The sequence below is a fragment of the Ylistrum balloti genome, unplaced genomic scaffold (genome assembly GCF_031769215.1).
Source record: "Ylistrum balloti isolate Yb309-2 unplaced genomic scaffold, AGI_CSIRO_Ybal_v1 Utg369664, whole genome shotgun sequence".
NCBI classification, from domain to species: Eukaryota; Metazoa; Mollusca; class Bivalvia; order Pectinida; family Pectinidae; genus Ylistrum; species Ylistrum balloti.
The window spans coordinates 257,301-285,137 of NW_026781913.1; the positions used below are offsets into that span (position 1 = coordinate 257,301).

The 27,837-nt window shown below is 37.5% G+C and overlaps 3 protein-coding genes across 3 annotated transcripts; 1 reads left to right on the forward strand and 2 right to left on the reverse strand.

Moving 5' to 3' along the window:
• Nucleotides 1-16,511: 16,511 nt before the first annotated feature.
• On the reverse strand, nt 16,512-17,969 carry LOC132559930 (mucin-2-like). Its single transcript, XM_060224568.1, has one exon. It carries the CDS (start codon nt 17,967-17,969, stop codon nt 16,512-16,514), a length of 1,458 nt encoding a protein of 485 aa, XP_060080551.1.
• Nucleotides 17,970-19,775: 1,806 nt separating this feature from the next.
• On the reverse strand, nt 19,776-20,531 carry LOC132559940 (tigger transposable element-derived protein 6-like). The gene has a single exon (XM_060224579.1). The coding sequence runs from the start codon at nt 20,529-20,531 to the stop codon at nt 19,776-19,778; it is 756 nt and encodes a 251-aa protein (XP_060080562.1).
• Nucleotides 20,532-21,858: 1,327 nt separating this feature from the next.
• LOC132559842 (neuropilin and tolloid-like protein 2) lies at nt 21,859-25,813 on the forward strand. The gene is made up of 5 exons (XM_060224474.1): nt 21,859-21,934; nt 23,891-24,044; nt 24,454-24,677; nt 24,904-25,017; nt 25,407-25,813. Exons 1-5 carry the CDS (start codon nt 21,859-21,861, stop codon nt 25,811-25,813), a joined length of 975 nt encoding a protein of 324 aa, XP_060080457.1.
• Nucleotides 25,814-27,837: the final 2,024 nt, after the last annotated feature.

Consider the following 27,837-nt stretch of genomic DNA (forward strand, 5'->3'; position numbering starts at 1 on the left):
AAAAATGACAGCTCCTCAATATAAAATATTTTAAAGTTCACTTGATGTCAAATTAATGGGAAACATTTGATATGACAGAGGGAACAAAATTGTGTCTGACCAGTCATCGTAAGAATTTTAAGTCCAGTTTTAGAAAGTAGTTATGCAGTAAGCCAGATAAAACCCATTTTATAACAACACGCGTGATCTGCTTGAGGATATTTTTTAGATGATGACGATACCATCAGAGAAATGTTGTCATCTTTTGACTCTGAACTCCAAGACAAACATAAAGAAATACTACTTATAGATGTTTCCTGTCACTGATTAGTATGGAAGCTGATTTCTGTCATTTCTTTTTGTCGCACCGACAGAACGATAATCATCGTCTTTGCACCCCCGCGAACTACCGTCTTTTCGTCGCGACAAAACAATAATCATTTGTCCTGTCGCTCTGCTAATTATCGTCTTTTCGTCGCGACAAAACAATAATTATCGTCCTGTCGCCCTGCTAATTATCGTCTTTCCACCTTCCAGTATGGATGATGTATATGTTTTGCGGTACATCGAGCACGTTACAGAGTATGAAAGCATTTATATCAGCTGCGATTTTAACCTGATATACGTGTACAGGAATGTAGCGATGCGTTTATTCATAATGAAGCTTGCATTATTGAGTATGTTCTACAGACGTATAAACGGTTTGATGGCGATAAGCAATCTACAGGTGCATCCCTATCATCTCAAATTTCTACTCTTTTTTCAACAACGAAGTTAGAGGTTACATTTATGCTCAGTTGAATATGAAAATATATTCTTATGTAATGTAAATAATTTCAGATTTCAATGTGTTTAAGAAGCACATGCATGGACTATAACTATTGGCAAAGGAGAAACAATTTCATTTTAAGAAAAAAAAAACATTTCGTTTCATCTGCTTATTTGATGTCTTTACCTGTAAACAGAGATGACTACCTGTGTTAGGTAAGAATCAAACCTTATCAATAACACAAAGCTACTAAATTACACTTTCAGTCTTTACAACTTATACGTTTCTCTTGTTTTGCAAATGGATTTTAACGATGAACATATAGAAGTCACACCCACGTCTATGTCCTTCGTCCCCTTCTGGAACCTGTACATCATATACTGAAGTTTGCCCTTAGGGTATATTTATCGGGGTGTTGTTACATTAACACAGGTCGAGTTGAAGAAAGGACATGTAGATTGTTTAGATAATTCATTAATTGAATATTAAGATATCAATACTATTTGTCATTTACGAAGTATTCAAATATACGTTGTAATCATTGTTTTTGTTTCTACGTGTATGTATCAATAGATATATGTCTTGACATTTGTCGACGGGTGTGTACACCCAACATGAAACCAGAAAGAGGACCCACAATAAGCACCATATATGAATTAGGTTTCCCTTTAACATTTCAGTTATAAATAGGATGAGCGCTGTATTGTCGGACACTTAATTACCATTTCACATACGAAGAAGTGAAATCCTGCTCTCGATGTGGCACATGTAGTGACACTCAAGCGTATGTCTTTCGCGCGTCCATCTTTGGAATATGTTTCCACTGCACGTGATATTCACTACAAAGATGACATTCATAATAACATTAGACACAATACAGCAAAGAGCGACTTGTGACTCACTAACTGTTGTTTTTTCTGATATCTTCATTGAGCCAAGTTTAATTTAGAGACAGTGAAATCCAGATCAATATTTGACATACATATTCGTGGGAATTCCAAGTGAATTTAGTTACACGGCTATAAGTGGGGTACGTAAGACAGATTTGCAGTAGAAATTCTCCCAAAAGAAGAAAATAGATATTGGCCTACTAGCGACAACTTCTTAGGGCGGGTTTGTCATTTCTTCAGTTACAATGATGACTACCATGTAGTCCGTACGTCCGATAGTCCGAACACGAGAATTCAATGACCTCCTAGTCCGAAATTACGTTGTACATGTATGACATCAACAAACAAATTTCTCGTCAGGCTGCATTAACAAACAAACTTATCGTTAATAAAGGGAGTGTGATATATTTTTATGTAGCCATGAACTTTTGAAGAACAGATCGTGTTAAGATATATGACAAAGCGACGCTAAATCATTATGATAATGCACTGTGATATCTAAAATGAAAATCCATCAAAACATCCGGGTATTTGAAGCAAATTTATGTTTAAAAGTTTCTTAAATTGTATTGTTGGAACTGTCCGTAGTCTTACAAACACGTACAATTACTAACAGTAGGTAATAGAAAATAGCTTTGTTTTCTTGCAAATATTTGGTTTAAACAATATTTTGTTTTCAGATTTTCATTTACAACATACACATACACAAATTATAAAATTGAAAATGAATCTGGCAAATATTTACAATCGAGTTTATCGTTACGTCCAACAAACCCTAATGTATGTTGTGTGATTATGCATCTTATGCCAATTAGCTCCTGTAAAATGATATTGTCCAGCACTATTAAAATAACAATTGTCCTATAACTTTTGTAGGCGTACTCAAGTGCTCGCCAGCCTTTCTCTTTCTTCTCGTCTTGTACCATGTAAGTTAATTTTCCCTAATATCTTAATATTAAGTATGTGATATAATAGTATTATAATGTACATGCATATCTATTCTTAGGTATCTAACTCTTTTACCAATAAACTGTAAAACCTGAAGTGAATAAACAATGATCGGGGACGAGCAAGTCAAGTTGCCTGCATATCTCGCGCCAGAGTTGACTATAACATCGGAATCCTAGACAACTGGGTACAGTGTTGGTTTATAAAAGTAAATACAAGGCGTTAAATAATTGGGTCAATTCAAATTCATGTATTTTTCTGACTAAGTAAGTTTTCTACCAAGTATGTTTTTTCTGAAGGAATCTGTAACAAACGTTCAGCAATATGTCTTGTGGATATAATTTCTTATAAAATCCTGGAATATTTGTTTCACAATATCGTTGCTATATAATATATTTAGAAAGACACATTACTCATTCCTATGATCTGGCCCCACTTGTATAAAACATCTCAACTTGAGATTTCCTCAAGTCGAGATTTTCCTCAGCTGATATCTCCTCAAAAACGGCTTGTATAAAATTTTCTCAAGGAACCGGAGGAAGTCCTCGGCTAGGATGTCTTGAAATTCCTTGAGGAATTTTCATACAAGATATTTTCAAGGAGATATTAGCTGAGGGAAATCTGGGCTTGAGGAAATCTCAAGTTGAGATGTTTTATACAAGTGGGGCCTGGTTCTCAGGGTCTCGAAGTGTTACCGGGTTATTTTTGTTACTTGTTGATTACGTTCGACCGCGCAGTCGATTATTCCAAGAATTATTATTGTGTCAGACCTGCTACATTGCTCCCATACACACACACACACACACACATATATTTTTTTCGAATATCCCTTTTAAATGATAAGATATGGATGAATTTTGAAAATGTTTGGTTACTAAATTATGAAGCACTTTTAGTAGGTTTTCAGCAGTAAAGTTAGTTTTGTATAATATATTCGCATTTCTGACAGACTTACCATCACTATTGGTCTTTATAAAATCAATACCTGATGGTATCCGTCGTCATCTGATGATAAATAGTTAAAATGTGTCTTCAGATAAAATTCATTTACAATACATTACAACACAATAACATCCTATACGGAAGATATCGTTTTTAAATTGTGTAAACATTGTTTTAATATGAAATATTACGGATTGAAATAAATTGGAAAATCACATTCCCTTCAACAGTGTCTATCATATTTATCTGATCCACTCTGCTGGTGAATCCAAGTTTCGAGTTTCAATTTAAATTGATTTTCTCAGATACATTAAACTGCTTAACGAATGGTAACACTATATCAACACAGAAAAATGACACAATGGATGGTAAGTATACAGTAATACTACATAATGTTTACATAATTTTTATTATAATAGTTTGATTAAATTGCTTAATAAAAGACAAAGAGAATATAATAATTTTTTGTGACAACTTGATAATATCGTGTACATTTTAACTAAATTAGAAACACTACGATAATAAAATGGTAGACATTTCTATATCAAGTCTATCATTCTCACATCTTGACACTGGAATAAACAGTGAAATTTATCCCTATAGAGTTAAAACAAAGTGAACATTTTGTGTCTTGTCATTGGACATTGTGCCACCTTCCTGTTTCGATTGTAAATTTCATATTACAACATGTAAATTTTAAAATTACCATAAAACTCACCACGAGAAGCACTTTCAATATCGGACTTCCACTTTTGCATAAATTGATCTATTAATTTTGTTAAAAAGTATTGCAATGTAGTGTTTAGTAAAGCTACACCGGTTCTGGAAAATGACACTTTGTCCTACATCAATTAAAAAATTCTATCCATTTGAACTTACACAAATTACTAACATACAACTGGAACATCAATCTTTATACTAAACTACTTAGTAAAGACACATTACTAATTAGTGAACTGTAAAATTTCATCATTCTTAGTTTTACGACTTCTTCCGTATGATAACGGCCAAGTTCACCATAAACCGTAAAGTTTGGTGACGTATTTCTCCACAATTCAATTCTTACATATATATATATACACAAAGTTTGGTGTGGTATTTCTCAACCTAAAATTCTTACATATATATGTATATATACAAAGTTTGGTGTGGTATTTCTCCACCCATGTATATATACAAAATTTGGTGTGGTATTTCTCCACCCTAAAATTCTTACATATATATGTATATATACAAAGTTTGGTGTGGTATTTCTCAACCCTAAAATTCTTACATATATATGTATATATACAAAATTTGGTGTGGTATTTCTCCACCCTAAAATTCTTACATATATATGTATATATACAAAGTTTGGTGTGGTATTTCTCAACCCTAAAATTCTTACATATATATGTATATATACAAAGTTTGGTGAAGTATTTATCCTACCTAAAATTCTTACACATATATGTATATATACAATGTTTGATGTAATATTGTATATATACAAAGTTTGGTGAAGTATTTATCCTACCTAAAATTCTTACATATATATGTATATATATAAAATTAAAACTCAACATTTTCCCTTTGACTTACAACACAGATTATTTAATACTGTAGTGATGCCTATTTTACTATAGGGGTCAGAATTGTCGAACAAGTTCACCTGAAATTTTGTAAAAGGATTTTAGGGTTGAGGAATACCACACCAAACTTTATATATATATATATATATGTATAGACTTCGCTACAGTATTAAATAATCTGTGTTGTAAGTCAAAGGGAAAATGTTGAGTTTTAATTTTCCGATAACCTGAGGGAATCGCCTTTTGGGACTGTTTACACGGCTTTCACTTACAAATAAAGAAATAACCATTATGATTAAATGTTACACAAGTCCACGTCTTCAATTTTTTACCGTTTATTTTAAAAATAGGGCTACTTTTTTACTTTTGCTTACAAATTTCACAACCTTTGTTTTTTTACATTAACTTCAAGATTCCACGTTTTACAATATCTATAAAAAAATTCCAAAACTCTCTGTAAACAGCAGAATTATGGTATCGTCAGCATAAAGCAGGACAAACAGTTCCACCAAAATGTTAAGTTCATTCTGGAATTGGTTTGTTACTGTTCCAGAGGAAGAAGTCTCCAATATCATTGGAGAAGATAGAGAATAAAAATGGGGATAAATTTCCGCCCTGCCTTACCCCTAATAAAGATGACAATGTACTCTTCCACTCCACACGTAATTTGATATTATCATACATAGTTATAATGATACAGAGACATTTTCCTTTGATTTTCTTTATTTATTTTTTTTTTTTTGTATTTTTTTTTCATAGTCCCACTCTCCATATCGTACCAAAGGCTTTTCTTAGCTCAACAAATGTTGAAAACAGTTTTTATTTAATTTTTAGACAAAGATATTGATATAAACGTATAAAGTACAAATATTCTCAATAGTGGAATGACCTATACGGAATCGTGCTTGGCAACGAGAAATTATACAGTGTTTGAGTACAAGGTGAGCCTGTTGTTCAAAATACATGTAAATATCGTTACACTTTTCAAATCTATTTGTAATATTCATGAGTACATGTACATGTGAAAGTAAAGACTTTTTTACAACCCGATCTATTATCTTTTTGTACAACGCATGATACGAAATGATTAGAATTAGCATATCTTTTTATACAATGGTACACTTTTATTTGGTACAAAATATGAAAATTCTTATCATTTTGTTAGGATTTTGTCGGCCATCGTAGTAAATAACTTACCGAGACAGCTAATCAATGATATGTCACTGGATCCTCTGGGTCGCCTTCATACAGGGGGTTTATTTTACCTGTGATCCAGGACTTTGAGATTATTCCGGAATCAAATATCAGTTAAGCAATTTACATATAATTATAAGTGCCTCCTCGGGAAAGTATTTTATATATTCATTTAATATATTATCAATACCAGATGTTTAGACGCTTTGAGTTCCTTAACACACTTTTTTCAATTCATCAAATGTTATTTCATCATCATCATCATCATCATCATCATCATCATTTCTTTGAAAACGATAAACAGTGAATCAATGGTAATATAGCTACGTTCGCTATTTTTAGTTTTAGTTGATTTTTTTTTATAATTTAGCAGATACGTGTAAGTCATGCGCACTTTGTGAAATGGTGCATGATTGCATATAATTTTCACATTCGTTAATTGATGTTCTGTTGTACTTTGATTTATTGTTGTTAAATGTCGCACGAGCATCTTCACACTTCTTATCAAACAAGGATTTATTTTTAAGCCTTTACTTTCAGTTTCGTTTTCTTATCTGATCTTCCGTTACTTTTAACACCCATTGTCTCCCGTGCTGTATTCAACACTATATCACAAAAACTGACACAACTTGATTAACACTACATCTGTCACCAATGTTATGAGCATTCAAGATGTCTTCCTGTCACTTATTCTCTTTAATCTATCTTCATTAACTGTTCCAATATATTCGTCTGCTTTAGTTTAACGAATCCGACTGATTTAGATTCCACAGCAAACCATTCTTTCTCAACAAATTCAATCGAGATTGGACATCAGAGAACATTTGATTAAAGTCATAAATTTCGAAACTGATGATAGAATTAACCATATATGTACTGAACAGTTAATACTATACCACGCCCACTCCTTTACAAGTGCATTCTAACACCTTTGCCGTTATGTAGCTTACTATTACCTATAAATAGTGATCATCTTTTACACATATCAATTAATTTCGTACCGGAATTATTAGTTTTCATTTGAAATGTTCTCAGCATTTTTATCCCTCTGAAAACTATTTCTAAACGTGATACAATCACTCTAAATATAGATGCAGTCAGGAAAACCCCACCTGTGGTGATCGACACCCTCCAACCGAATATATTACAAGTTTGATTCACTATGTATTTTACTGGTATTTATCACAGTTTAAAAGTATCAAACAGAGATTTTCGAATCTTGTAAAAGGCCAGTTTGTGTGAAATGTTGATAAATTTGATCCACTGTCTACATGGGTACTTTATATATTAAAGTGGAGATAACATGCAATGTACAGGGATCGTATGACACAAGTCTGATGAAACGAGAAATAGACTTGCATGTCACAGGCCAAATATAACAACAACGTAATTGCATGCCATTCTTTTATTGGGCCTTCCTGTGAACAGCTATTGCATGAAACCCCTGAAAAAAATACACAAATAGCTGGCTAGTACTATGACATGGTGATATGTTACGTAACATGTACGTTTTAATTTACTGTATACATGTCAAGTCCAATTCCGCGAATGAAAGTAATTGAAACGTAGATTATAATATTTACCTTCCAAAACCCCGTCGGTCTGGCAAAGTGCTTCATTCTGTACGCATTTTGTACTATCATGCGGGCATACGTAAACGGACCCAAGAGGATACGTCCGTATATTTTCATTTTATTCCTACTGACACGCATTTGAATGAAATACCTCTTGTATCTAATAATTTCCTCGTGGATGTTGAAATTCGACTTCAGACGATGACATGAAGTGAAAACTATCCGTTACAGTTATCTATAGCTTAGTGGTACACTAACATGTACAGTTTGAACTATTTCATTTGTTGTTGAATGTTGCCGACGAAGGCCTAGTGATCTGAGTATTCTATCCGACGAAGGCCTAGTGATCTGAGTATCCTATCTGACGAAGGCCAAGTGATCTGAGTATCCTATCCGACGAAGGCCTAGTGATCTGAGTATCCTATCCGACGAAGGCCAAATGATCTGAGTATCCTATCCGACGAAGGCCTAGTGATCTGAGTATCCTATCCGACGAATGCCTAGTGATCTGAGTATCCGATATGACGGAGGCCTAGTGATCTGAGTATCCTATCCGACGGATGCCTAGTGATCTGAGTATCCTATCCGACGAAGGCCTAGTGATCTGAGTATCCTATCCGACGGATGCCTAGTGATCTGAGTATCCTATCTGATGAAGGCCAAGTGATCTGAGTATCCTATCCGACAAAGGCCTAGTGATCTGAGTATTCTATCCGACGGATGCCTAGTGATCTGAGTATCCTATCCGACGAAGGCCTAGTGATCTGAGTATCCTATCCGACGAAGGCCTAGTGATCTGAGTATCCTATCCGACGGAGGCCTAGTGACCTGAGTATCCTATCCGACAAAGGCCTAGTGATCTGGGTATCCTATCCGACGAAGGCCTAGTGATCTGAGTATCCTATCCGACGAAGGCCAAGTGATCTGAGTATCCTATCCGACGGATTCCTAGTGATCTGAGTATCCTATCCGACGAAGGCCTAGTGATCTGAGTATCCTATCCGACGAAGGCCTAGTGATCTGAGTATCCTATCCGACGAAGGCCAAGTGATCTGAGTGATCTGAGTATCCTATCCGACGAAGGCCAAGTGATCTGAGTATCCTATCCGACGGAGGCCTAGTGACCTGAGTATCCTATCCGACGAAGGCCAAGTGATCTGAGTATCCTATCCGACGGAGGCCTAGTGATCTGAGTATCCTATCCGACGAAGGCCAAGTGATCTGAGTATCCTATCCGACGGATGCCTAGTGATCTGAGTATCCTATCCGACGAAGGCCTAGTGATCTGAGTATCCTATCCGACGAAGGCCTAGTGATCTGAGTATCCTATCCGACGGAGGCCTAGTGACCTGAGTATCCTATCTGACGAAGGCCAAGTGATCTGAGTATCCTATCCGACGGAGTCCTAGTGATCTGAGTATTCTATCCGACGGAGGCCTAGTGACCTGAGTATCCTATCTGACGAAGGCCAAGTGATCTGAGTATCCTATCCGACGGAGTCCTAGTGATCTGAGTATTCTATCCGACGGAGTCCTAGTGATCTGAGTATATTATCCGACGGATGCCTAGTGATCTGAGTATTCTATCCGACGGAGTCCTAGTGATCTGAGTATTCTATCCGACGGATGCCTAGTGATCTGAGTATCCTATCCGACGAAGGCCTAGTGATCTGAGTATTCTATCCGACGGATGCCTAGTGATCTGAGTATCCTATCCGACGAAGGCCTAGTGATCTGAGTATTCTATCCGACGGAGGCCTAGTGATCTGAGTATCCTATCCGACGAAGGCCTAGTGATCTGAGTATTCTATCCGACGGAGGCCTAGTGACCTGAGTATCCTATCCGTTTCTGAATTACCTTGACATAGACTATATAAAGGGTTACATAAAGGGGACAAGGTCTATGACGTTGAGGTGTCTTTTATCATGTACATGTATACAGTTGGTACAGCATTAACTGCACCAGATAAGATAGATAATACAACTTGATAAGTGATGTCACAAAGTAGTATTTTATATTAAGCAACAGAAAACTCAAATTGTTCATTTTAGAAACCCGTCTGTCAAATTATAACTTTACGAGATGTATGATGTATTGAATTACATGTATTTAGATTTACGGTTAAGTGTTCAGGTGTTAATCTGTCAGTAGGGCACTGTCGGCTTTATATTCAGGTGGAAATGTGTTGTTGTTATAAGATCTACATTTCTCTGGTGGAACCAGTGTGGTTTTATTGTGATGGAATTTGGAGACTTGATAGATCTAGAGAAGGGACCTGTAAACATTTCCTTGGAGCATCTAGACATACAAGATATATTGCGATATGGCGAGGAATTCTTGTGGACTTAGTCAATTGACAATTTCTTTTTATTATTTCTACGTATTAAAAACTGTGATAATGGTATATGATTGCAGCCATTTAACATTAGAAATTCCTGGGATTCCTGTGTCTGATTTCAGATAAAAACATTAAGTGATGTAGTGCATTGTATGGCCCTATCGATGTCCATGTATAAAAGAATTTTTAAACGTTGTAATTATAGAAGATAATGATATGTGACAAACTCTAGGCTCTCTATGGGAGGATGCTATCTATATTAATGTAAACAAACTACTTACCTACAGACCTGAGAATGTTGATCCCATCACCAACGATTAGGTTTTTTGTGATCACATTAAATATAAATGAAAACCATCATTCAAATTTAGATGTGGTTCCTTGCCTCCTGAATTCAAAAAGGGTAGGCATGCCTGACCCGTGTTTCCTGTTAACAATATATTATGTAAATTATGTACAAATGTAGAAGAAGAGTATAATGTATCGCGTATTGTTCAAACGTTTGTTGGGTGGTACACTGGCTTACGCGAACATTGAAGTTGCACTATTCTCTGTGCAGTTGACAGTAATGAATGGGACTTGTGTTGCCCGTCTACACAGAACTTTTATCTTTATTTGTAGTCTTTCGAGGTCTGTCATACCTAGGACGTGTTTGTCAATTTCTAAAGTGTTTTTTTTTAAGTAGAATTTGATGATTTACCACCAGTACACGTGCTAACGCTGTTTTAAATGGCAAAGTAAACTTTTGTATTAGAGCACAGAGTACCACAGTTTAATCCAGGTTATCGATAAGTAGAGTGTTTCCCTTGGTCGCACACATCGTTAAACACAAAAGAAGACACTGCACGGAATACGGGTAAGTATATCTCTACAAAAGGACAAAAAGTTTGATCAAAATTTTCATTCTGAAGTTGACAGTCCCTAACATAAGGCCAAGTGTATAGATACATGAGGACTAGGCACAAGTTTTCCAACTTACAAAGATATCGCAAATCCCCTAGTTAAATCTGTATATAACGGTCACACCAAAGTATCATATCTCCTGGATAAGTCTGTATATAACGGTCACACCAAGGTACCGTATCTCCTGGAGAAGTCTGTATATAACGATCACACCAAGGTACCATATCTCCTGGATAAATCTGTATATAACGGTCACACCAAGGTATCTCCTGAAGAAGTCTGTATATAACGGTCACACCAAGGTACCGTATCTCCTGGAGAAGTCTCTATATAACGGTCACACCAAGGTACCGTATCTCCTGGAGAAGTCTCTATATAACGGTCACACCAAGGTACCGTATCTCCTGGAGAAGTCTCTATATAACGGTCACACCAAGATATCTCCTGGATAAGTCTGTATATAACGGTCACACCAAGGTATCTCCTGTAGAAGTCTGTATATAACATCAGACCAAGGTACCGTATCTCCTGGAGAAGTCTTTAAATAACGGTCACACCAAGGTACCGTATCTCCTGGATAAGTCTCTATATAACGGTCACACCAAAGTATCTCCTGGATAAGTCTCTATATAACGGTCACACCAAGGTACCGTATCTCCTGGAGAAGTCTCTATATAACGGTCACACCAAGATATCTCCTGGATAAGTCTGTATATAACATCAGACCAAGGTACCGTATCTCCTGGAGAAGTCTCTAAATAACGGTCACACCAAGGTACCGTATCTCCTGGATAAGTCTCTATATAACGGTCACACCAAAGTATCTCCTGGATAAGTCTGTATATTACGGTCACACCAAGGTACCGTATCTCCTGGAGAAGTCTGTATATAACGGTCACACCAAGGTACCGTATCTCCTGGAGAAGTCTCTATATAACGGTCACACCAAGGTATCTCCTGTAGAAGTCTGTATATAACGGTCACACCAAGGCACCGTATCTCCTGGATAAGTCTGTATATAACGATCACACCAAAGTACCATATCTCCTGGATAAGTCTGTATATAACGGTCACACCAAGGTACCATATCTCCTGGAGAAGTCTGTATATAACGGTCACACCAAGGTACCATATCTCCTTGAGAAGTCTGTATATAACGGTCACACCAAGGTACCATATCTCCTGGAGAAGTCTGTATATAACGATCACACCAAGGTATCTCCTGGATAAGTCTGTATATAACGGTCACACCAAGGTATCATATCTCCTTGAGAAGTCTGTATATAACGGTCACACCAAGGTACCGTATCTCCTGGATAAGTCTGTATATAACGATCACACCAAGGTATCTCCTGGATAAGTCTGTATATAACGATCACACCAAGGTACCATATCTCCTGGATAAGTCTGTATATAACGGTCACACCAAGGTACCGTATCTCCTGAATAAGTCTGTATATAACGATCACACCAAGGTACTATATCTCCTGGATAAGTCTGTATATAACGGTCACACCAAGGTACCATATCTCCTGGATAAGTCTGTATATAACGGTCACACCAAGGTATCTCCTGGATAAGTCTGTATATAACGATCACACCAAGGTACCATATCTCCTTGAGAAGTCTGTATATAACGGTCACACCAAAGTACCATACCTCCTGGAGAAGTCTGTATATAACGATCACACCAAGGTATCTCCTGGATAAGTCTGTATATAACGATCACACCAAGGTATCTCCTGGATAAGTCTGTATATAACGGTCACACCAAGGTACCATATCTCCTGGAGAAGTCTGTATATAACGATCACACCAAGGTATCTCCTGGATAAGTCTGTATATAACGATCACACCAAGGTATCTCCTGGATAAGTCTGTATATAACGGTCACACCAAAGTACCATACCTCCTGGAGAAGTCTGTATATAACGATCACACCAAGGTATCTCCTGGATAAGTCTGTATATAACGATCACACCAAGGTATCTCCTGGATAAGTCTGTATATAACGATCACACCAAGGTACCATATCTCCTTGATAAGTCTGTATATAACGGTCACACCAAGGTACTATATCTCCTGGAGAAGTCTGTATATAACGGTCACACCAAGGTACCATATCTTTCTGTATATAACGGTCACACCAAGGTATCTCCTGGATAAGTCTGTATATAACGATCACACCAAGGTACCATATCTCTCCTGGAAGAAGTCTGTATATAACGATCACACACCAAGTACCATATCTCCTGGAGAAGTCTGTATATAACGGTCACACCAAGGTACCATATCTCCTGGAGAAGTCTGTATATAACGATCACACCAAGGTACAATATCTCCTGGAGAAGTCTGTATAATAACGATCACACCAAGGTATCTCCTGTATATGGACCTCCTAAGTCTGTATATAACGATATATAACGTATATAACGTCACACAAGGTACCTGTATATAACGGTCACACCAAGGTACCATATCTCCTGGAGAAGTCTGTATATAACGATCACACCAAGGTATCTCCTGGAGAAGTCTGTATATAACGATCACACCAAGGTATCTCCTGGATAAGTCTATATATAACGGTCACACCAAAGTACCATACCTCCTGGATAAGTATCTCCTGATAAGTCTGTATATAACGGTCACACCAAGGTACCATATCTCCTGGATAAGTCTGTATATAACGGTCACACCAAGGTACCGTATCTCCTGGAGAAGTCTGTATATAACGATCACACCAAGGTATCTCCTGGATAAGTCTGTATATAACGGTCACACCAAGGTACCATATCTCCTTGAGAAGTCTGTATATAACGGTCACACCAAGGTACCGTATCTCCTGGAGAAGTCTGTATATAACGATCACACCAAGGTATCTCCTGGATAAGTCTGTATATAACGGTCACACCAAGGTATCATATCTCCTTGAGAAGTCTGTATATAACGGTCACACCAAGGTACCGTGTCTCCTGGAGAAGTCTCTATATAACGCTTGTTAACGATATTTTTGGGGTACCATTTTTTGCGACTTTTGCTTATCCGTGAAAATGAAAGAATTAATAAATAAACAAATAGATGCGATCCTCGCAATTGATTTCTTTATATCCTCCATGTAAATCGGTTAAATAATGTAACTTGACGTCAATAAACTTCTCTGTAAAACTCCTTTAGCTATCTTCTTTGAAAGCGGTCATCGTTGACAGAGCTTTTATCATTTACAATAGTAACTTAAAATCTAACTTCTATGAACATATAAGTTGACGGATTGAAAAGGAAACCTGACCACCATACCTTACAACAAGGCTACACGAATTTTATATCGTTATCTGACGTTCATAAAGATTCACCCATGGAGAGAAGTAAAGGGAGCGTACATGGTGTTGTCCTTTCCTACAGTGTGTCTTTGTTACGGGACGTTGAGAATTCTACTTCAGAATAATAAACAACCCTTGTGTCCATTACAATATGGCACGCTGACCCTCTTAAAAATGTAGGTAATGATGATATGGTAATGTGTTTTTAAACATTCAACTGATACCTGACACAAACAAGTCTTTTCTTTCAGAAATCTGACTTTATAGCGCGATGCAATTTTACTAAAGAAGGGCCAAAAAGAAACACCTATGTGAGGAAATATACCAAAACAAGATATTTCAACAACCATCAACCGAACTAATATAGTCTACAGAGTCAAAACAGTGGCCTACAGTGGTACTACAGTGGTCTACAGAGCAATTAAAGTTGTCTGCAGAGCCAAAACAATGGACAACAGAGCCAATAAGTTGTCTACAGAGCAAACACAGTTGTCTACAGAACCAATACAGTTGTCTACGGAGCCAACACAGTTAACTACAGGGCGAATACAGTGGTCTACAGAGCCATTAAAGTGATTTACAGAGATAATACAGTGGTCTACAGAGCCATTACAGTGGTCTACAAAGTTAATACAGTTGTCTTCAAAGTCAATACAGTTGTCTATACAGTTAATGCAGTTGTCTACTGAGCCAATACAGTTGTCTACAGAGCTAACACGGTGGTCTACAGAGATAATACAGTTGTCTACAGAGTCAATACAGTTGTCTACAGAACCAATACATTTGTCTACAGAGTCAATACAGTTGTCTACAGAACCAATACAGTTGTATACAGAGCCAGTTTTGTCTACGTAGCCAACACAGTTAACTACAGCGCGAATACATTGGTCTATAGAGTTAATACAGTTGTCTATAGATATAATACAGTTGTCTACACAGCCAATACAGTTGTCTTCAGAGTCAATACAGTTGTCTACAGAACCAATACAGTTGTCTTCAGAGTCAATACAGTTGTCTACAGAACCAATACAGTTGTCTGTAGAGTAAATACAGTTATCTTTAGAGTTAATACAGTTGTCTACAGAGCCAATACAGTTGTCTACAGAGTCAATACAGTGGTCTACAGAGATAAAACAGCTGTCTACAGAGCCATTACAGTTGTCTATAGAGATAATACAGTTGTCTACAGATCAAATACTGTTGTCCAGAACCATAACAAATTTACAGTAAAATCAAAATGACTCAAAAAGTCAAAGCACAAGGACTCAAAAAGTCAAAGCACAAGGACTCAAAAAGTCAAAGCACAAGGACTCAAAAAGTCAAAGCACAAGGACTCAAAAAGTCAAAGCACAAGGACTCAAAAAGTCAAAGCACAAGGACTCAAAAAGTCAAAGCACAAGGACTCAAAAAGTCAAAGCACAAGGACTCAAAAAGTCAAAGCACAAGGACTCAAAAAGTCAAAGCACAAGGACTCAAAAAGTCAAAGCACAAGGACTCAAAAAGACAACAGACAACGAAAAATTGTCTGCAGCGTAAATGCACATTGGAAAGTAGTATACTCTCAGTGCATAAGCAATACCTATTGAAATAGGTACAAAGAGGCCACAGCATTAGTGATGAAGACCGCGATCAGAAATGAATCTGACATTGTAACTTTTTCTGAAACACCATGTGACCAGAAGAGATAATAATTTGTCTAGTGCTGCGCGTCAGACGTCTGCCTGTCTGATATCTTAGTGTATTTCATGGTAGTCGATTTTGTAATCTCTTGCTTGTATTAGGTATATGTTGATAACGATGTATCTGCCTGGCTATAATTAGGCACAAGAATATTTAGTCAAACGCTGTTAACTACAATATATCAGACAGGGCAAATCAATGGCGAAACGCAAATTTATATGAGAAAGAAAAAATTCAAAACATTGAACATTAAAACCATTACAGATGATATTGTACTGTGAATTGTTTTACTTTTCTCGGAAATGATCATCAAAAAGAGAAAGGAGTTGGTAGTAACCTTTCAATGCGGTAATATCAATAAAAATATAGTCAGGTGACCAGAGTACAGTGGTGGAGGTGACCAGTGTTAGGTGGTGGAGGTGACCAGAGTAAGGTGGTGGAGGTGACCAGAGTAAGGTGGTGGAGGTGACAAGTGTAAGGTGGTGGAGGTGACCAGAGTAAGGTGGTGGAGGTGACCAGAGTAAGGTGGTGGAGGTGACCAGTGTAAGGTGGTGGAGGTGACCACTGTAAGGTGGTGGAGGTGACCAATGTAAGGTGGTGGAGGTGACCACTGTAAGGTGGTGGAGGTGACCCTGTAAGGTGGTGGAGGTGACCACTGTAAGGTGGTGGAGGTGACCACTGTAAGGTGGTGGAGGTGACCAGTGTAAGGTGGTGGAGGTGTAAGGTGGTGGAGGTGACCAGTGTAAGGTGGTGGAGGTGACCAATGTAAGGTGGTGGAGGTGACCACTGTAAGGTGGTGGAGGTGACCAGTGTAAGGTGGTGGAGGTGACCAGAGTAAGGTGGTGGAGGTGACCAGAGTAAGGTGGTGGAGGTGACCAGTGTAAGGTGGTGGAGGTGACCAGAGTAAGGTGGTGGAGGTGACCAGAGTAAGGTGGTGGAGGTGACAAGTGTAAGGTGGTGGAGGTGACCACTGTAAGGTGGTGGAGGTGACCAATGTAAGGTGGTGGAGGTGACCACTGTAAGGTGGTGGAGGTGACCACTGTAAGGTGGTGGAGGTGACCAATGTAAGGTGGTGGAGGTGACCAGTGTAAGGTGGTGGAGGTGACCAATGTAAGGTGGTGGAGGTGACCAGAGTAAGGTGGTGGAGGTGACCAGTGTTAGGTGGTGGAGGTGACCAGAGTAAGGTGGTGGAGGTGACCAGAGTAAGGTGGTGGAGGTGACAAGTGTAAGGTGGTGGAGGTGACCACTGTAAGGTGGTGGAGGTGACCAATGTAAGGTGGTGGAGGTGACCAGTGTAAGGTGGTGGAGGTGACCAATGTAAGGTGGTGGAGGTGACCAGAGTAAGGTGGTGGAGGTGACCAGTGTTAGGTGGTGGAGGTGACCAGAGTAAGGTGGTGGAGGTGACCAATGTAAGGTGGTGGAGGTGACCACTGTAAGGTGGTGGAGGTGACCACTGTAAGGTGGTGGAGGTGACCACTGTAAGGTGGTGGAGGTGACCAGAGTAAGGTGGTGGAGGTGACCAGAGTAAGGTGGTGGAGGTGACCAGAGTAAGGTTGTGGAGGTGACCAGAGTAAGGTGGTGGAAGTGACCAGAGTAAAGTGGTTGAGGTGACCAGTGTTAGGTGGTGGAGGTGACCAGAGTAAGGTGGTTGAGGTGACCAGTGTAAGGTGGTGGAGGTGACCAGAGTAAGGTGGTGGAGGTGACCAGTGTAAGGTGGTGGAGGTGACCAGAGTACGGTGATGAGGGTGACCAGTGAATTGTGGTGGAGGTGACCAGAGTAAGGTGGTGGAGGTGACCAGAGTAAGGTGGTGGAGGAGACCAGAGTTGATAACCTCTCAAATAACCTCCTTTCTTGTGGGTACATTTGTTACATAATTCTATGTTGAATATTACAAACATTCACTCAATGACCAAGTTTTCTGTCCTAAATTGAGAAATTTACAGAAAAATGAGTTATCACTGCATTAGAACGAGGAAATGATATAAAACACCATCCGCTCTTTTTTTGGAGTGTCGTTTTGGCGTATATGGTCATTATTACACTATGTGTAAAGTAGATTTGATCATTACACTAACTGGTATCCAAAACCTCTACCGGCAGTGTGTGGTTCTTCAAGGGAGCTGAGTCGTTCTGTGATATGGTTGTGTCTTGGGGGAAGACACTACTCCAATTACAATGAATATCCTGTGACGAACCTCTCGTATACTGTTCAATGATAACGTCTCCATGCTGCTTCTTCTTGGAGATGACCCTGATTGTTCATAAGATGACAAACCCAGCCAACAAACCAGTGTACTATGAATCAAATATACCATATATTATATACATCTTTTACATCCAGTATTACATATGGTACTGTGTTGTACGTCCAGTATTACATATGATACTGTGTTGTACGTCCAGTATTACATATGATACTGTGTTGTACGTCCAGTATTACATATGATAATGTGTTGTACGTCCATTATTACATATGATACTGTGTTGTACGTCCAGTATTACATATGATACTGTGTTGTACGTCCAGTATTACATATGATACTGTGTTGTACGTCCAGTATTACATATGATACTGTGTTGTACGTCCAGTATTACATATGATACTGTGTTGTACGTCCAGTATTACATATGATACTGTGTTGTACGTCCAGTATTACATATGATACTGTGTTGTACGTCCAGTATTACATATGATACTGTGTTGTACGTCCAGTATTACATATGATAATGTGTTGTACGTCCAGTATTACATATGATAATGTGTTGTACGTCCAGTATTACATATGATAACGTGTTGTACGTCCAGTATTACATATGATAATGTGTTGTACGTCCAGTATTACATATGATACTGTGTTGTACGTCCAGTATTACATATGATACTGTGTTGTACGTCCAACATTACATATGATACTGTGCTGTACGTCCAGCATTACATATGATACTGTGTTGTACGTCCAGTATTACATATGATACTGTGTTGTACGTCCAGTATTACATATGATAACGTGTTGTCCGTCCAGTATTACATATGATACTGTGTTGTACGTCCAGTATTACATATGATACTGTGTTGTACGTCCAGTATTACATATGATAACGTGTTTTACGTCCAGAATTACATATGATAACGTGTTTTAACGTCCATCACCTCAGGTCAAATATTTTGTATTATCGCATCAGAAGGTATGAAATGATTTTTCAAAGTTATATACAGTGAAACTTCGCTATTAAGATCGCTTTGGGGCCTGGACAAAAGTGGTCTTAATATCGAGGTGGTCTTAATAGTGAGGTGGATCAGATTGACCGCCAAGAACCGCAACTCTGTTTGAAATAAAGACTATATATATATCATTAAGTAATTTACATGTGTATTATTCAACAATAATAACTTAAAGTTTGATTAACTGTATATAAAATGTTGAAATTTATTAAATGAATGTTAAACAGGTAAAATTGGTGAATTGACAAAATATTATTTATGTATATATACCTGTGTTAATCTATATTGTAATATACATGTATATTTATTAATGTTAACAATGAATAAAAGAAAACAATCAACTTTAAGTTCAATAGGAATTTAATGGGTTTTTTTTCAAATCTTCACATAATTTACAAACATATTCCTTCAGTCAATATATTACACAATCCCCTTCAGTCAATATATTACACAATACAACACATTTGAGGGGTGTCGCAGTCTGTCTCAACAACAGCAACATCACTAACACTGATACCACCTTTCGCAAAACATTTCACTATAGTCTCCTTCTTTACATCATTGACAACACCACTCACAAATCGTATAGCATCCAGAATAGTTATTCCTTTCGCGAAGGTCTCTTCCTGAGGATGATTTCCATCACCTAGACGTGCGATGGTAGAACGGAACAGCCTTTTACAGTTTACAACTTTCACTGTCTGAATAATGCCTTGATCCAGAGGCTGAAGAACAGAAGTCGTGTTGACAGGAAAGAAAACAAGCTTGATGTTGGTCAGCTTCAAACTTGGATGAGAGAGGGCGTTGTCCAAGAATAACAGGATGTGGCGACGAGCGAGCCTCATACGTCTGTCCAAATCTGTTACCCGTTCCCTGAATAACTGACCGGTCATCCAAGCTTTCTTGTTTGTACGCCAGGTAACAGGAAGTTGAGCAGGCCTAATGTTCTTGAAGCAACGGGGATTTAAGGACTTTCCAATGATAAGAGGCTTCTCAAAGTTGCCTTCTAGGTTACAACACAGAACGAATGTGATTCTGTCCTTCTGACTTCTTCCCTTCCTTGCATTCCTCTCCTCGAACACATAATGACTTGTCAGGTAAGGACCGGAAGAAAAGGCCAGTTTCGTCCATATTATAAATGTCACAAGCATCATATCTACAGATAATGTCTGGCAGCTTGTCTTTCCATTCTGACACCACATCCGGAGAAACAATAGCACTTCCACCACAGATGTTAGCAAATGAAATTATATGTCTCTCCCGAAATCACTGCAACCATCCATTAGATGCCTTAAAGTTAGTGTCAGTGATTCAAAGTTCTTGTGCGTAGGTAAGAATTCTCTCCTACAACATTGGTCCAGAGACAGGAATGTGCTGTGCACGCATCCGTTGAAACCATTCCCACATGAGTTCATTAAGTTCCTCTGATGATGAATTTTCAATTTATGATTTTTTTTTATAAGACGAGACATAAGACATTTTATTTTTGCGCTCCTTGTTTTATAATATACACGTGTAACTCAACAGATTTACACATGGTTGTCACCATACTGAAAACAAACTGGAAAATGTTAGATAAATTTTATAATATAAACATGTTACTCTAAAGACAGCGATATAAACACGGATTTCCCTGTTTTAAGCTTTGTTCTGTTATTTTTGGTGGTGTAGTTTCCGGATTGCTGTGAGATGGAATTCGTCATTACGTTATTGAAAATGTGTCTCAGTTGTTCCCCGGTTCTGATGTCCATGACCTTCTACAATAAAACACATAGCCAGCTGCCAGTAACTTGTGTCCACTATTTCTGTCTGCATTGAGAGATATGAAATACTTGTATAAAATTGCACAGTCACGGGCAAATGTACGGAATAATATTTACATCTGCATAATTATTCAGAATGTGAAGTTTTGCTTGAAATGAAAAGCATTTAAAGAAAAAGTGAGATATTGTTATTCAAAATATAAAGTGTTTGAAATGGATATCCTTGTTTAAAAAGGGGTGTATAATATATTATTTAATATGGAAAGTACTGTTTTAAAAAAATAAAGGTTTGTTTAAAATTTGAAAAAGTACTTGTATTTGTTGTATCTCAAATGAGTACACATGTATGTTAAATGAAATAACTTATTTTGACCAATCTAACATCAGACCTAGGTCAAATTCAAGCTTGCGAAAGCACGGCGACATTAATTCTCCTACCTACGCATATAAACACTAAAAATATATTATTTCTTCTTAAACAGACAGTATATCGATAATGTACCAAACAGACCAAGGCGTACCCGGCGAACTTGACAATTCACACAACCATTTGTGATTTTATATCAGTTTATAACTTTCTTTATTGTTCACACCTTTAGATCAGTCTGGAGTCATGACACGACAGGTAATGTGGCAGGTTGCCAAGGAGCGGCCGCCATTTGTAAACAATGAGCGTAAATCGTCAATGATTTATACATGGCGTCCGAGAAGACGAGACGACAGTAATGTTGCTCAAGGATTCTCAGTGAATATCTAACGTGTTCACATGGATGTGAAGAAAGAAATATGTCGGTCGCTGGTAGGGCTTACTTGGCTCGCAGTCGGCCTGGCACTTGATATAGGTAATTATAAACACCCGTCACAGAATGCTTTGTCCTCTCTGTATTACTATCGCTGATAGAGATCAATAGGAAAGTCCTACATTTTTCTCCTTTTTCGTTGCTATGTTAAACACCCTCACATGCACATACCATAATCTGTACAGGTGTGCGGTTGTACATCTGGCCTAGTTCTCAGGACAGATCGGTTACAAGACCAGTAACCGCTATGTGTTGTGGAATGGGACACGTTGTTAACTCTAAACATTTCTATATATAACGATATATGTGATGTATCATTCTGTGGTTTTCGAGTAGCAAGGGTTTCCGCTCGAGTGATGAGGGATCATACAATAACTAACTGCATACTTCTCACCGCGAACAAAAAGTAAGAGGAAGTGAAAAACCTCCATCTTGTCATGATCAGCCCCCTTATAATCTACCTGTATCTGACGGAGTTGTCTCGATACCAGGGAACCCTGACTCAGTACGTATAGATTGTTGCTTGCTTTCTCGAGTAACAAGGGTTTTTTTTTTACCTGAGCTAGTCCCGAGTGACGAGACATTATGCAATAAGTTGACTTACTGCCTATTTCACACCTTCAACAAACCAAGTTATTCACCAAATCTGCCTCTATACCCTTCATTGTTTTCTGTCTAATTTCCCTGTACCGGAACACTTGACTCAGTATTGCTATCAAACGGTCAGAATCCATTGTAAAAGGACGTGATTATTTTCCTACAAAATGACTTGTGGATTTTTAGCCTAGAAATCAGCAAAATGTAATATTAATATTTAAACACAAAATACTAGGACAGGAACAAGATGATTTGGAAACATAAAGCCTAGGTAATGAGATAACTCAAGAACCAGTGTTACAAAGCAATAAAATATTGGGTAAAATCTGGTCTGGGGTCAGTACAGAAAAATTGGAAAACAACTGTAAGTTGTAGATTTTAAAGTGAATAGTTTCAGGTGCATTAGTTAAATCAGTCATTTCGTTTAGATTATCATCACAAACATATTGATTATCTCCCCTTTCCTTAAAGAAAGGTTACCACAGCCAACTACACACAGCCCCTTTCGTGGTCAAGTAATTATGAATGCCCATGAAAGGGACTAGGTGTGTCGTTGACTATGTTACCAATTAATTTATTACCCACACTATGCTGTAACAAATGTCATAAGGATTTTTTCCGTGAAGTTGACTTGTGGACAAAAATATTGCACACGGATATATGTGTGAAATATGTAGTAAATGTTCTTGTTCAGTGTACACTGTTTTTCTCTCTCCTAAGTAATCAGACATCCGAAGATGTCGATAAAAGGGAGATAACTATATAAAATTATGTGCACTCGTGAACGTTTCGTTAATTTTGTCGAGTGTTTGCATGATTTTACACTAAGAAACCAGAGAGTGTATTTTTTAACATTTATCCTAAAGACTTGCATATTCTCTCTTGATATAGAATTTGTTCAAGAATGTACTATACAGTTTCTAAGAGAAAATCATCCAAAATTTGACTTTAAATTTCCTTATATCAGACCAATTTCAGTATGTTTTAATAAGTATTTTCATAGTGTGACCAAGACGTATTGAAAATGACAAAAACTGGATTTTCAAAGTTTGGCTAAAGGCCTTGTATTTGATGAATTTTATGTCAAGATGGTCCAAACCATACGTAGTCCATTAAATTTATGTCCAAAAGTGCTACTAACCATTTCGATCTCTATTTATAATATTGCCAAAACCTATTTCCGAAAGTAGGTTTTGTCGATTGATGTAAATATAAACAAACACATGTTTATTGTTAGAAACTTTTGTTGTGTCTTTGCAACCAACCAACCAGTCAAATATTGTCTTTTATTACAACAAACTAGTCACATAATAATATTCTTCAGGTCTTCTGCTGCCCCTTGGTTTCATTCTCGGCCCCATTGGCTGTCAAGCTATCTTGATATAATTTCTGAATTTGCAGATTACATGTCAGCTTCTTGTACCACTATGGGTGTGACTGTGACGAAATCCAGGATGGTGGAGTCGAGTTCTGCCCTGGTCTACAGTAATGATATGAACTGTGTTTTCACCGCCAGTGTATCCGACGGTCGCTATAACCTACTTGCTGTTTTTAGGTATGGATTTTCCCGAACAGAACGTTTAATTTGTTCTCTTTGATCTTCTATAATTCCGTATGTGATTTAGGATGAGTTTTATATAAAAAATAATTTCTGTATGTTTCCCGTATAAACTTGTATTTTGTTATTACTAGGTTTTATTTGTGTCTGCTTTCATTCGTTGATGTTACGTACCGAGTATTTAATTCTGCAATATTACAATTTCTTTCCAAAGATTGCATCAGCGACATAAATATAGAATATTTTTGAACCGAAACCATGTGGACAGTAGAGAAAGCCTACAGTAACATACCGTTGTTTATTTGTTCGTTGTAGTTAATTTCCGAGTAATACATGAACTAGTTCGTTGATTTTGAATTTCTCCAGATTTTTCTGGTCTATAGTTTGTAATCGTTTTCTCTCACAGTCGGTTCGACCTGGAGACGAAGTCTAGTGGTACGTGTCTAGACTATGTCAATGTTTACGATGGAAATTCAGTGTCGGCTACAGTTCTCAACTCAGAACCTTTGTGTGGTTCCACAATACCTAGCAACCTGGTCTCCACCGGAAGCCAAATGACCATTGAATTCGTGACGGACTCCAGTGCTGTCCTGATGGGTTTCGCGATCATACTTTCGGAAGTGTATAATGGTAAAATTCTACATTTTTCAGACAGCCACCAAAATCATGATGAAAATGATACATTATTGGTACAGTAGGCATAACGTTCATAGAGATGCATGTATCCTGAGGTGTTCCGATTTTAGACAAAAAAATGGGAATTCATAACAAAACGGTTTCAATGTTTATCTTGAAAAAAATGGCTGGTGCTCTGAATGGTTTTGTATTGACACATTTCTTTTTCCATTATCCCCAGGATCCTGCTCCTCAACGGAGTACGCCTGTAGTAATGGCTTCTGTGTGAACTCTGACCTCAGGTGTAATCACTACAAGGAGTGTGGGGACGGGTCTGACGAGAACGCGTGCACTAGTAAGTTATTATTGAAATGATAGAACTCCTGGATACATTGGTAACAAATAAGGAGATTAGAGGCCCCACTGAGGTCTTTTTTATATTGTGGGTCACTATAACATTTGTGTAAATCAATCTTCACTGAAGATAACCAAAACATCACGTTTACCATACCGGAGATTCCCTGTACTTTTCAGTAAACGTGACATATGACACACCGTTGACGATATTTTGCTGAAACCTGAAACATTTCACCTATATACATGCATACATTAAAACGTTTTTCTAAGATAAACAAATCAAGGTAGATAACTAGCTTAGTAAGTTTTGTCTCTATCAATCAGATATGCTAACCACACACCTTAACAGTTTCCCTCACGTGCTAACTATTGTTTCTCCCCCTCCAGCTGAAGAGCTTTACGGACCAGGAGCAGGAAACATTGCGCTGATTGTTGGTCTCACTCTTGGTATCCTGGCTCTGTTGGTGCTGGTGGCAGTCATTGGCATTTTCATTTATAGACAATACAGATGGCGCCTTTTCCTCAAAGACCCGTTCCCGGAAATGAAGAAATGGAACGCGACTAGCAACTACCCGGTGACCCAAAAATACTACAAACAAGGTTTTACCAACACTGGCTATCAGAGCATCGAGGTGCGCTCTCCGACTTCTCCGACTTCCCAACCCTACAAAGATTTCGAGGTAGAGGAGGATGAATTATCTAGCACAAAAAAGACCGACTCACTTACCTCAAAACCCACAGAATCAAAGGAAAAAGTTTTGTTTAAAAATGAGCCAGGTACATCGAAGGTGTGAGGGAAGTCCTGTGGAATTATTGAGTATGTAGAGGTTGTAACACTGTTGATCAACCTCATTTCATTAGTTTTGTTAACATCAGTAGGTCCTTTATAATATCATACTATATTTGTTACTGTGTCAATCTGTTAATGGTACATGTAATAAGAAATTATAATGTTATATCCATGTTAATATGGAACCTTATTTTCGCATTCAAATCCGTCCAATAGTTCATGTATACTCGTGTAACCTACAGGTCCTGTTTTAATTCGTTATATTGGCACGGCTCAGTATCGACACCTGTCCTTGATGGCATTCTGATTAAACCAAATACAGGAAAAATACAAAATTTATTTAATGATGGAGCTAGTGCACCTCCGATCTAGATTTTGACAATTCTTTCGATCGATTTCGATTTTCCTTAATCGCTTCCTAAATTTAAAATTTTAAGATGTACGATGCAGTCTAAGTTATCATTAGGCTCTTCATTATCTGTGTGATCATTTATCGTTTTTTAACATTCTTTCTTTGTGTTTTGTCAGTCCATTCATAGTCTAGAATAGATATTGTCACTTGTCTTCTGAAGTGTCCTTGATATTTAGGATTGATGTACATTGTCAAGGCCAACTTAACTCAAACTATAACATCCGGGTACCAGATGAATTTATGCAGAACTTTCTTGTACAATATATTGTCGGAGACTCTAAGATTTCTTAGCTCTTCCCCGCCACACTAAGTGTGTAACAAGAGGTTAGCTAAGAATAAAAACAAGAATAATCAAAGACTACAATGTACCTAGGACATTCCTGGAATACCTTTCTCCAAATTTGTCTTCAGGTGTAATGGATGTGTCCTATATGAATAACAATGAATATGCAGTACATTAAGATTTAAATGATTCCCCCGACTAAAATACGAGAGTTTAATGCATCAGATATATCGTTTCTATATTTAATTTTTTATATATTGGCATGTTGTGTATTTCGCAGGCGAAATACTTTTTATATCATAAGTTTTTATTAACAAATAAATTAACTATTAAATGCTGTATTCATATTGTTGTGATAATTTATAGAGTCCATTACAGGATATCTAAAAACAGGAGAGAGAATCTCTTTTAAAGATTTTAAATTCCGTCTGAGCTATGCCAGAAGATGACAATTGTACACATAGTTTGGATAACGTACGTCAGGATTTTCACAGGTCATACACAAGAGGGACTTAAACATGTCCAACAGTACTGGATAATGACGGTCGGAATGTTAGCTTTATGGACCAGGAAAACAGATTTTATTGTAATAAGTATAGAATAATAGCTGACGAATTTCAATTTGTTAAAAAAGAAGACGACACGCAGTGAAATGATTTTCAGCATTTGACTTTATGGCATTGCATTCACCAAGTCTTACACTTTCACAGAATAAGCAACTTATCCAGGGGTTCTTTCATTTTTTGATTTTTTTTTTTTTTTCTGAAATATTTAATTTCAAAGCTATTCATTTAGTAAAAGTATATTATCGATGATTGATTCCATTCTAGTTAAAGGGGGATAACTCTTACAGTTTTGCATATACGATATGAAATCGTGACGGGGTCGTCTTTATCAATGCTACATCGGAATGTCTCTAGGTTAATCTACACGTTACATTTTCTTCTGAGATTTTCCGTCATTGACAAAACTTTTCTCTCGATCATTAGTCAAGCAAGACCCAATAAGCGAAATCAAAATTCCACAGAATAGCCAATGATGGCGTGAAAGAAGTCTTTTTTGGGAAAAGTTATAGAAGCCACATTATTTATTGAACTTTCATCCATTCACAACACAAATAACAAATAAAAAGTATTGTAGTACAAATTAATGATAAAAATTTCATACATGTATATGTAACATTTCAGCACACCTGAACCGACGTCTGGAGGAGTTGATAAATACTTTTTATTACTTCCCTTCCCATATACTGTATAAAACCTCAATTTCAGCAACAGCCTAGTACATGGGACAGCATATGACTTTAATCTTATTTACAATGACTAAGTTTCGA